The 11645-nt window shown below is 46.3% G+C and overlaps 1 protein-coding gene across 1 annotated transcript; it reads right to left on the bottom strand.

Moving 5' to 3' along the window:
• Window positions 1-691: 691 nt before the first annotated feature.
• SERPINC1 (serpin family C member 1) lies at window positions 692-10692 on the bottom strand. The gene is made up of 7 exons (XM_047076466.1): window positions 10526-10692; window positions 9604-9970; window positions 9108-9323; window positions 8141-8278; window positions 6008-6398; window positions 4899-4963; window positions 692-2152 (listed from the first exon to the last, which is right to left on the bottom strand). Exons 1-7 carry the CDS (start codon window positions 10690-10692, stop codon window positions 1976-1978), a joined length of 1521 nt encoding a protein of 506 aa, XP_046932422.1. The 3' UTR covers window positions 692-1975.
• Window positions 10693-11645: the final 953 nt, after the last annotated feature.

The following is an 11645-nucleotide window of genomic DNA, read 5'->3' as shown; positions in this document are numbered from 1 at the left end:
TACCTGTCCCTGGCACTGTGCCTTCCCACTGGTCACTGTGAAAAGCAGATCACACTGGACTCAGAGGCCAGAACCCAGGACCATTTCCCTCTTCTCATCTTGAGCCCATCACTTCTTCATACAGCTAATAATGTAGCATTTACTTCTCTTTGGAAAACTCTGGGGTTTGTCCCCCAAGAAATAGTAAAGTATTTAAAGGAAAATATAGCCAGAAAATAAGATTTCTGGTGGTAGCTATTAAAGAGACCATAGGAGACTTTCACTTCCCCTCGACTGATACTGATAGCAAGGATCCACATGCCCCCTCTTCCGGAGTTTTTAAAGGCTACCGTATTTGTAAGCAGCAAACTTATGTAACATTTTTTCACAACTTGCTAATCAAAGATTCATATTAAAACCGACAATCAATTTCTAACATGTTGTTATCCCTGAAAGGGAGTGAGGTAGGGTTTTAAAGTGTAAGAACCTACCAGTCTGTTTTTTCCCTTTGAGAAAACAAACATTTGAGGTTTGTGTCTTTTCATCTGAAGCTATTACTCCATTAATAAAGATGCCTCGGAAAAGTCAGTGGGCCAGGCTAGCTGTCTTCCACCTCTGAGAGCGCTGGACTGGGTCTGTGCATCTTATTTCCTTAGAAAATATCTGTTCTCATTATGACCTTAATTATAAATACCTATATATAGGAATAGGATTTTCCCCTCACCCCACCCTCTTTTAATCATTATCACTTAAGTGTAAACCACACCTCCCTTCACCCCTCTCTCACTGAACAAATGCACTTTAATTCCTAAGGAGAGTGGCTGTTCCCGGCCCTGAAGCCAGATTACTTCAGGAGGAGAGTTGAGGAGGGAGAACGCCTACCAGACCCTGTGAGACAACCAAATTCCTTCATGTAAACACAAATCACACCCATTCTTTCACTGTTCCTACCCCCTGCCACAGGGAAAAAGAAACCACCAAAATGGAAAAGTTTAAAATGCCTACCCTGATTGTAGAAGTTTCCCTGGGAGAAAATACCCAATATTAAGTTATTTTCTCAGCTACCAAATTGTAAGAAACTTCTAGGTTGTTTTCTGGGAGGCTGAGATTTTTTTTTTTTTTTTCCAGAAGTCAAGTGAAAACACAGAGGTTATAAGCTGTGATTCTGATTTGTGTCATTTCTAAGTATTAGATTTGTTCTCTCAGTTTGACAGGTGTTCTCAGTCTCTCCTCCTGTGGATTCTGCCCTTCCCCTGATGACAAGCCAATAGTCCTGGGTGGGGTTGCATGTCTCCTAGAGCCCCAGAAGCCCTGTTGTGTCGGGGGAGGGGGGAGGGCTGGAGGGTGGGCAGAGACTGGGGTTGGGGGGAGGGAGATTCAGAAAAAGAGTGAAGATATGGGTTTATATAAACATATTTAAAGCAGTTTAGCAAAAGCTTTCTCGTTGAACAGCTTTAAGAACAATGTGAATGAAATCTTAGCAACTTGGTTAGTAATTTGAAAAGTCTATTAATGTATACTTGAAATTCTGTTTGTATAAAAATACATTTTCCTCTTTATTTTAACACTGTGTAAAAGAACATTATGCATGTGAGTGGTTTGAGAATTAAATGGTTTAATACTCAGATCTGAATATCTGGTTTCTCTGTATATAGAGATATGTTCGTTTAAAATTTATGGATTTTTTTTTTTTTCTTTTTTTAGCATGTTGGGAATACTGACATTTCAGGCTCCCCCTGCCCTTTCAGGACGCCTGCCATCTTTCAAGACGCAGCAGTGACATATTTCCCTCCTTCACTTTCTTGACCCAGATGTGCTCACTGGTAGAGAACAATCGAAAGCACTCACTTTCCCACACGCCCAAAAGAATATCCACTTCTCCTTTCCTTGTCTTCATTTCAGGTGGCAGAGTCCATTCATAATCGGGAGGAGTTGTATTTATTTTTTGCTTCTATCACAAACCAAAACAGGAAGAGGTGCAAAAAGTAAGATCACTTTAGTTAACACAAGGGTTGGCTACTCTGCCCATGAAGATAATGGTGTTCAGAGCAACTTCCCTTATAAGAACCAGGAAGGGCCTGTTGGCCTTGAAGGTCACCCTGTTGGGGTTCAGCGAACGGCCTGCGATCCCAATGACAGTACTTGCCGCTGCTTCGCTGCCTTCCTCATTTACCTGCAGGCCACGTAGGAAACAAAACCTCTCCATTAGCTACAGTTCATCACAGGCAGGTCAGTCATCCACAGACACATCAGTTCCTCAAAATGCTATTTGTTTTCCAGTGAAAAGTACACTCGGGTCAGGTTGTGTTCCCACCCGAACCCTACTTTTACTCATTCTTTCATCCAATAAACATTGATGTAATAAGCACTTGTGTTCCTCCAAGCCTTGAGCTGTATGCTACGGGCAAGGGTTCCACTCAGAGAACTCCTGGACCAGGAATGTGGATGCCCGCAAGGTTGGCCCATTTCTGGCTGATGAGAGGGATGTTTTTTGGAGTAACAGTCTGACACACTGGTATTCTGACTTGCTAACTAGAAATACCAGAGAGATACTTTCAGAAAATTCTGCTTGGTGACCCAGGATCTCACTAAAACTCTGTCCCTGCCTCTTAATGAAAGCATGTCAGATCCCTGAGCTTTGTGGAGCTGGTGGAAGATAGTCTCTCCCTGTCACTCTTCTTCCCTACTTCCTTCCATCTTCCTGTGCTATTTCATGATCATTCTAGGACTAGATTTATGAGCAGACTGGAGCTTTTGCAACACCAGGATCTTCTTACTCAAATCACAGACTGGTTTCTAATGGCTTCCCAGGAGATCTCCAATCGGTTGGGGTCCTGTATATTGGCTTCCCAAGGTTTTCAAGGAAAGCAACTTCGTTCCAAGAGCTACAGAGGAACCTGGTACCGTTGTTTAGTGGGCTATGGAGGATAAAATGAACGCAGACCTCTGCTTCTTCCTACTGGTAACTCCGAGCCCTCCAGGGTGTCTGACTCAACCTCTTCTCTTTAGGGTCCTTAGAAGAGGATTTTCAATCATAGTTAAAAGACTGAGGATAGCTTCCCTTGTGGTCTTCCTAAGTGCTCTTCCCTTCATAATCCATATGGAAGAGGGTGTCCATACTGTCATTTGTGCTTCCAAAACCATGAGTCCGGTACTCGCGTAAAATCCCCACTTCTGATCTCAATACATTTAAGATATAGCCCTCGGCTCTTGCTATTGTCCTGTAGGTCACTGACATCTATTGTCCCATGGATTATGTCCCCACATTGCAGATTTTGGCACGTAGCTCATAGCCTTTCTGTCCACCCTAACTCCTGCTAGCATTTGACGCAGTTAAAATCCCTTGGTAGGAGGCCCGTTCAACACCCTAACTTCCCACTTTTCATCCCTCAGCCTCAATGAGCATTGCCTTCACTCTAGTTAAGCAAACCGGCCCCATGGCCACACCTTGAACTTGCCATCTCTCAGAATTACCTGTGAAATCACAATAATGACACTATCCTCTCAGACTTAACCTTCTGTTTTTCAAGCTATTGCATTTCCTCTTAATACAATTACTCTGACTTCCTTCTGTTCTTTGATCTCTCCACTTTCCGTCTAACTACACTTTCCCACTGAGCTTGGACTCTGCAACTGTATTTACTAGTATCAGGCTCTGAAACCTTTCTCTTTGACTATACCCTTCTTTCTTTGTGATTTCCTCAATCCTGTGACCTTCTCTAATTGGCCATCTCATTTGCCTCTTAGCCTGGTTCCCACAAAGGACAGTGATTCCCAAACTTAGTTGTGGATTAAAATCTCTTGAGGACCTTTGTAAATATGCTGATTCTCGGGCCCTATCCTAGATTCTCCAAGAGTCAAGCTCCCCACTTAACTAATGCTATTGATCCATAGTTCAGTATTTGAGAACCAGAATTTCTAAAGGATTTACATAGCTATTCCTCTAGTAAAGAGTTCCATGGGCACCTGACTTGGGGAAACACTAGGTTCAGCAGTATATTTTTTTAAGTTTTTATTCCAATTCCAGCTATTTAACACACAGCGTTATATTAGTTTCAAGCATACAATATAGTGATTCAACAATTCCACACATCACCTGGTGCTTCTCATGACAAGTGCCGTCCTTAATCCCCATCACCTGTTTCACCCATTCCCCCACCCTCCTCCCTTCTGGTAGGTTAAGCAATACTGAACCATTTTTTTCACCATGGAACTCCTTAGATGCCAAAATGCCAGCGTGCATTAATTTCCCAAGAAGAGGATATGCATTTATTTGACCATCTAACTTCGTGCTTTGCCAGGTAGTCTAGAGCTCTAGTTTTCTGGAACACACTCTAGGATATGGCCCATACTCATCAGCTCATTACCCTCCGTTTGCTCTTCACCGATTACGATTAGGCATGTGCCCCCACTGTTCTGTCTAAATTCCTCGGGGAATGGTAACCTGTCGTCACTCTTCAATCTTGTTACTAGATAACTTTCTGTTTTCTTGAAGCTCCTCCCTGGGTTTCCACGAGCCCAGACTCTCCTGGTTCTCCTCCTCTGAACTCAGTAGCCTCTGTTGGCTTCTCTTCCTGTGTCACCCTCCCCTAAATGTGTGTGTTCCTGTTTGACCTGCTTCAGAAGTAGCAGGAGGGAGTGTGGAACAATTGGACCACGAGGGCTTCAGGGGAGGGCTGTATTGTGGAGGCCTCATGGATAGGGGAGGGCTACAGATTTGGGGTTTGAAGGACCCTGGAAACATGCCTTTTTCTACAGTCGTGTTCTGCTGTTCGTGCATCTGCTGTCAGATCAGAAGGCCAAGTGGTGTAAGAACTCCAAAGTTACAAATCGCACGACTTATCAATGTACTAAAAAATAAAGCAGCATGGGAATAAAGAAACAGCATAAGAAGAGAGAGCAAAGGGAGGTATACTCACCTCAAGAAAGGCCTTATGGAATGCATCTGAGACGTAGAGGTCACTCCGGCCTTCTGCAACAATACCTAGAAGGAAGACCAGAGAATGTTCTACGAAAAGGAGGAAGGTTGGTTTCAACACACAGAAATTCAGTTTGAATAAGAGGTCCTTTGGTTTGCTTTTTTTTTTTAATAGAAATCCTGAACCGTCACCTAATGATACTCCCTAAACAAATACATATTAACAATAAAAAGTACTTTGGGCTTGTTCAGCCCGACTCCTGTGAATTTAATCTTATGCTTCAGCTTTTGGAAGGTAGCAGGGGACTCTGTTCTTAAAGAAAAACTCACTCCACCTAGTAGGAATGTCTTTCTTTCCACTCTGGCCATGTTTTCAAGAGGCAAGTTGGTCAGAGCTAGTTTGAAATTTTTTCCAGGTTTTACTTATTTAAGTAATTTCTGTACCCAACATGAGCTCACACAACCCCAAGATCAAGCGTTACATGCTTTTCAGACTGAGCCAGCCAGGTGCCCCTGGTTAGACCTCATTTAAAGACAGCCCCTTAAAGGCAAACCCAATTACCTGACATTGTTAACCTCTTTTCTAAAAAGATATTTTAAACCATATTTTTAAAGAATGGTGGATTGGAGGAACCAAAACAACAGAACACTGTTACTGAAGTCTCACAGCTAGAGAAGTCTGGCCACATCTGTTGTCCAAGTGACCTCAAGGAAAACTCATGAGCCCTTTGGAATATCAGGTGAGGGGCTCTTAATGCCTATTTGCTGGGCCCAAGATGTCCCCAGCTCTGAATCAGATCTTTGCTTTGAATTCCGATGTCTTTTCAAGTTCTTTACCACCTGGCCAATCCCCCGTATCAGTCACAGACTCAAAGGATTCCTGTGTCAGCTGGGCCCATGGAAAGCCAAGTGCAAACTCCCCGGTCTACAGAAGAGGAAGCAGACCTTGGGAAGGAAGGGGGCTCCCTGAGTTAGCAGTGGAACTGGGATGAGAGTCCAGGTGTCCTCACCCATTGCTCTTTTCTGCTCTTTCCCCAGTTCTTTCACCTTGGCCCAGACTGCCTTGGGGAAGGGGAGCAGAGGGAAGAGGAACGTCCTTCCTAGGCTCACCTGGGAGCTTGGACTTCTCAGGGTTGAACAGGTCCACGAGGCCCATGTCTTGCAGCTGCTCCTTCACGCTGAAGCTGTCCTCGATGCGGAAGCGGGGCATGTGGACCACCAGCAGGGTCTCCGCTGTCTCATCCAGCCATTCCTGCAGCACCTCCGGGGTGAGCTCCTGCTCCACCTTGGCCAGGCTCTTCTCGGGCTTGGGCAGGATGAGCACCATGGTGATGTCATCGCCCTTGAAGGGCAGCTCGAGCACCTGGGTGCCTTCTGCCACTCGCCGGTAGTGGAACTTGCCTTCCTGGTACATCATGGACGCCGAACACGACTCCCCATCAGCCTTGTAGAACAGTTCCTTCCTTGTGTTCTCGGGGCTGAACTTCGACTTCCACAGGCCCTGGGAGGAGACACCAGGCGGGAGAGAGTCACAAAGCAGGAAGACCAAAGACATCCGTAGGAGAATATTGACATGGGAAATTGTCACATTATTTTCTCCGGCAAATATGTTAGCAGAATTATTAGGAGAAAAGATTAGAGGGATATGCATGAAAAGGATAACAATGACTATGTCGGAATGATGGAATTATGAGTGTTTTTTTCTGTAAACTTTTCTGTATTTCCCAGATTTTCTGCAGTGGCTCTTCCTTTGCTTTTATAACTAGAAAAGTAAAAACTAAAACCAAGAACAACTTACTGGCCTCTCCACAAGCATCTTTTTGAGTTTAAATCTTATTGCCTTTTGCTTTCTGCCTCCCAGCAGCCTCTTTCTCAAAGGCCATCCTCCAAAATGCTAGACTCCCCCCCTGACAAATAAAGGCCAAACGCAGATAATAACCTGGTGGGTTTGGGGGTGGGGTGGGGGATAGCATTCAGGAACCTGCCAGGCAGAGGGTGAGTCCTGGCTAACTTCCTACTCAAAGAGGGACGGTCCCTGGGATTCAAGACACCCCTCTGAAATTTCTGAGCTGTGATTATCATTCTTTGTCATTTTCTGGCTCATTGATTTGGGGACATGTCATTTAACTCTTTGAGTGGTGGGTCCTCATTTGTAAAGTTAGGAGCTGGCGATTGCTCATATCTGCAGGATGCTTACTGTGTGCCAGTGTTTTACATGCATTCGCTTGTTCAGTCCCCTCAGTAACCCTGTGAGGTAGGTGTATCATTATTACCATTTTATAGACGCAGTAGTCAAGGCATAGGATGGTCTCAGGTAACTCAACTGAGTTCACACAGCAGAAATGGAAGAGCCAGGATTTAAACTAAGTAATCTGAGAGGCCCAAGGTCTCATTTACGATCTTGTGAGAATAAAGAGGGCTAATAAATAGCAAAGTGTTCTGTAAACTGTAGAGGGCAGTACACATTGTGTAAATACAACCTACTCCACTCTTGGGGAGAGGGAGGCCCCAAGAGACAAAGTGGTTGGCAACAGCAGTGACCGACTAACCTTCTGGGCCCTGTGCGGGGGTAAGAATGCACGTGGAGCACAGCCCAGGATGGGCAAATGTGCCGCAAATCCACCTGTCTGAAACTTGTGGCCCTCCCAAGTACCAGTGATCTGTTTAATTCCCTCATTCCCCTTTCTAAATATATGAAGTCGAAACAGTCTTTAGAACTCTCGGTTCTCTGAGAAAGATAAAAGCCTCTGCACGATCAAATCACAGGGCCTCTGCAAAGTTTGAGGTGAGCCTAGAGGTTCTGAAGCTTCAGGCAAGGGGAACTTTGAGTCACTCTGGAAGGTGCTCCAGATGATGGAGAAAATCTCAGCCCTGAGGACTGTCAATAGAGTCTGTCATGTTGTTCCAGATTTCAAAATGGAGTTAAATGGATAGCAAAAAAATGGTCACATGGATATGAGAGTTCATCACCATGCATGCTTTGCAGCTGGACCAGCTAAGTTTGTGAGTGTATGCATGGCTTCCTTGGGTCCGGAGATACTACCAGGCACTCCTGGACTTCAGACCAGCGGCCACGGCCTTAGACATGGTTCTAGACTGTCAGTAAATCTGTATTTCTTCCCAGGCCACGTGTCGACCATTTCTCAGAGAAGATCTACCTAATGCCCCGTGGTGTGAAAGAAAGTGAGCTGGAGGACAAGAGCAAGTTCTTTGGGCCTGTCTGTTCAGGGGCACTTTGAGTACCTTGAAGTAAATGGTGTTGACCAGCACCAGTACAGTGAGCTCGTCGATGGCTTCTGGGGGAACGACATCAGTGATACGCCCTTCGGTCTTATTGGATACCCATTTGTTGATGGTCATTCTGGACTGCTCTGGATTTTCCTGAGGAGGATAGGAAACAAACCTACTCACCCGTGTTTCAGTGGGCTTCTCCACTTCCCCACACAGCAGTTTATTTTATTCATCAGCCCTCTGCCCTTTCCCACCGTTTGGCCAAGCGATCACTCTAACTCAGGTTGGGGAGACTCACATGTCTAGTGTAATGCCAGGAATCTTCCACATGGTTAGTAAATATTAACAGAAGAAAGAGAAAGAAAGAGAAACAGGAATAAAGGAACAGAAAAGAAGAAAATAGTGTGGGAAAAAGAAAACAAAATGTTATTTTCTCTGATATGCTCTGTGGGAAACTAATGAGTCATGCAGGGATGAGGGGCAAAGAGGATGCCCATGTGGTCCAAAAAAAAAAAAAAAATTGAGAGATGCTGATTGAATAGAACCAATAGATTTCTTTGTTGCTGGACTTCTCAGAAGACCTAATAGGCACTTCATGAATCTCCAAGAGGAGAATACAACACGCACCATACACCAATTTTATTTGACCATGGTAACTTTCAAAAATTAAATAAGGAGCCTTGTAGGACTGGCATCTGCAGAATACTTTTTGGTCCTGGTGGACAAAATGAAGAATTTATTATTTATACCACTTTCTCAGAGCAACTACTGCAATCTAAGCCATAGATACCACTGATTTCTCAGGTTTCAAGCAAGAAGATATATTCCAGAGGTTCTGACTTTCGGTCGTTCCCCAACCCCCAGCCTGCCTTCAACTAGCAGAGCTGTGTTAGTTTGGATCCTGGATCCTGCTTCCCTGTCCTCTCAAGCTGAGTGGAGAGAAAGAACTCTGAGGTCAGGGATGACATCTGCAACTCACCTTGAAGTCCAGGGGCTGGAGCTTGGCCCCATATACCACCTCACTGATGTCCTGATAGGTCTCGTTGAAGGTAAGGGATTTGTCTCCAAAAAGACGGTTGGCTGACACCAGCTCAGAGGATTTGTTGGCTTTTCGATAGAGTCGGCAGTTCAGTTTGGCGAAGAAAAAGTGCACCTGATCAGATGTTTTCTCGGAGATGGTATCAAACTTAAAAACCTGTAGAAACCAAAAGAAAACGGTGGAGAAGCCTGGCTAACATGGTGGTGAACACAACACTGGTTAGCCCCCTATCTACAGCCACCTCGGTTGTGAGCTCCTTCGAGCACAGCGCCTGGAACGGCCCCTGTTTTCTAAATGAGTATGTGGATAAAAGGAGAACAAAGGAAGGGGAGGGAGGAGGAAGAGTAAAGACACAAAGAGAGTCTCTAACGGGCTCCAGACCAATACGTGTTTTCTTGCGTGTCCGGTAATGAGGCAGAAAGACTTCGGATTGTACCTCCATCAGCTGCTTGAGGGTATTGTCACAGGCACCCAGCTTGGTCATAGCAAAAGCTGTGGAGATACTCAGGGGCGATAGGAAGATGTTGTCATTGTCATTCTTGGAGTCGGCCAGGTGCTGATAGAAGGCAGTGGCGAAGCGGGAATTGGCCTTGGACAGTTCCCAAACCCGCCGGTTGGTGGCCTCGGGGATCTTCTGCTCTGAGCCCTCATCCTCAATCGCCTTCTTCTCTGGGGAACGGTAGATGCACATGGGATTCACAGGAATGTCCCGAGGCTTGGCTGTGCAGATGTCCTCCACGGGGCTCCAGTGACAGGACACGCAGCCCCAGAGGCCAATGAGCAAGGAGAGAAGACATATCCTCCTATAGGGAGACAGAAAGCTGAGTTAAGCTGGGCTGGGAGAACTATCCCCACTGCCCATCACAGACTTGCCCCAGTGAAGCACGGGATTCCAGCCCACCTGGCCAGGAGGAGGGCCAAAACCTTTGCAAAGTACAAGGGCCCAGGACAAGCCCGGTCCTGGACTCCTTGCAAGAGGATAGTTCTACTCGCCTGGACATTGTCATGCTGAAATTAAAATCAACTATTGAAGCGACTGATGGTTATAAAGTACCGTGTGCCCAAGGCTGGGAGAAATGAATGCAAAGCTTCCATTGGTGAGATGGGGCACGCACATGTGACAGGCAGGGGACTTCAGTGTCCAGTGAAGACTTAGGGCGGCGGGAGGAGCCATTGGCAGAAGCTGTTAAGGAAAGGCCTCAGAAATGGCTTGAATGTTACCTGGATGTTGAGAGATTGGAAGGAGCTTGACTGATGCAGCAGAGATTTCAGTCATACAACGGGGTGAGAGGGAATGAACAGGGCAAAGCACCATCTGTGTGCTGGAGCCTCCCCAGGCCTCTAGCTCCAGCCCTAACCTCCCAAGGAGCTCCAGACCGATCGGTTGCTGGACAATTCCTCCCGGACGGCCCGAAGATTCCTTAGTGAAAAACGACCAAACTGCACTTGCAACTTTCACCCGCCCACCTGCTTCTCCTTCTACATCCTCCAAAGCAACAAATGGGCCCCTCGTGCATGCTGACATCCAACCCAGAAAGCTGGCGGGCTCTCTGGATTCCTCCCTCGAAAACCCTCTTTAGTCAGACCCTGGATTCCATTAATTCTGTTCCCTGGCTCTCTCACTGCCTTAGTTCAGGCCCTCATCATTTCTCCGCCTGGAAATTTTCATAGTTGCCAACAGGGGTTCACTAAAAGCAAATGAAATTAATCTTAACTTAAAAACAAAAAAAGTGAGATCACGAGACTGGCAAACTAGGAAAATTGGAACACTCGGTTAAGCAAACCAAGGCATAAACTCTTGTAATATTTTTGTAGAAAGACCAGGGGCTTCCTCTGGTTGACTTGGGAGTCCGTGTGGGTACTGAGCCTTCCCCAGGCAGAAAAAGACACGCACACAGTGCTGAGAGGACTCCCTGAGGTGGCCTGCTGGCAAGTGTTGGGCTGCGGAAGCTGGGGACCACCGAGGGGGACTTGGCTTCTTGCGTGAGACGAGGCAAACTCTGCGGCCCTTTAAGAATTGAGGCACGGAGTGGGAGAGAAGATGGGAGCCGCTCAGGGTGATTTAGGAGGCGGGGTGAAGAAGCAGAGACAGAGACCCCTGCCATGCATCTCCCTGTCTTGCTCGCCTTTTGTTTCCTGTTTGGTCCCTCAGCCACATTTGGAAATACAAGTGGAGGCTGAGGGGGTTCTGGGAGCTTTGTTCGTGGGGGAAAGAATCACCAATACGGTGTGCCCCGGCCTCACTTCCAGCCCCCAGAACAACCCGGGTCAGGAGGGGAATGTGTGTGATATCGAGGGAGGAGGGGACCTCGCCAGTGAGGCAAGGGGACAGAGCTGCTATCCTTCAGCCAAAGGTCACTGAGATCTTGGAGTGGGGGGGGAGGCAACCAAGCTGGAGGAGAAGGAAAAAAGGAGTTAGGAGGTCCTCACAGGTTAAATAGGTTGAATTTGCCCTCTTTTCAGCTGTCTGGCGGGCCT

This window comes from Lynx rufus, unplaced genomic scaffold, assembly GCF_022079265.1.
Source record: "Lynx rufus isolate CCGP_SWC_20201006 ecotype Redwood Valley unplaced genomic scaffold, mLynRuf1.p SCAF_15, whole genome shotgun sequence".
Classification (NCBI taxonomy): domain Eukaryota; kingdom Metazoa; phylum Chordata; class Mammalia; order Carnivora; family Felidae; genus Lynx; species Lynx rufus.
This window is presented reverse-complemented; position numbering and strand designations above follow the sequence as displayed.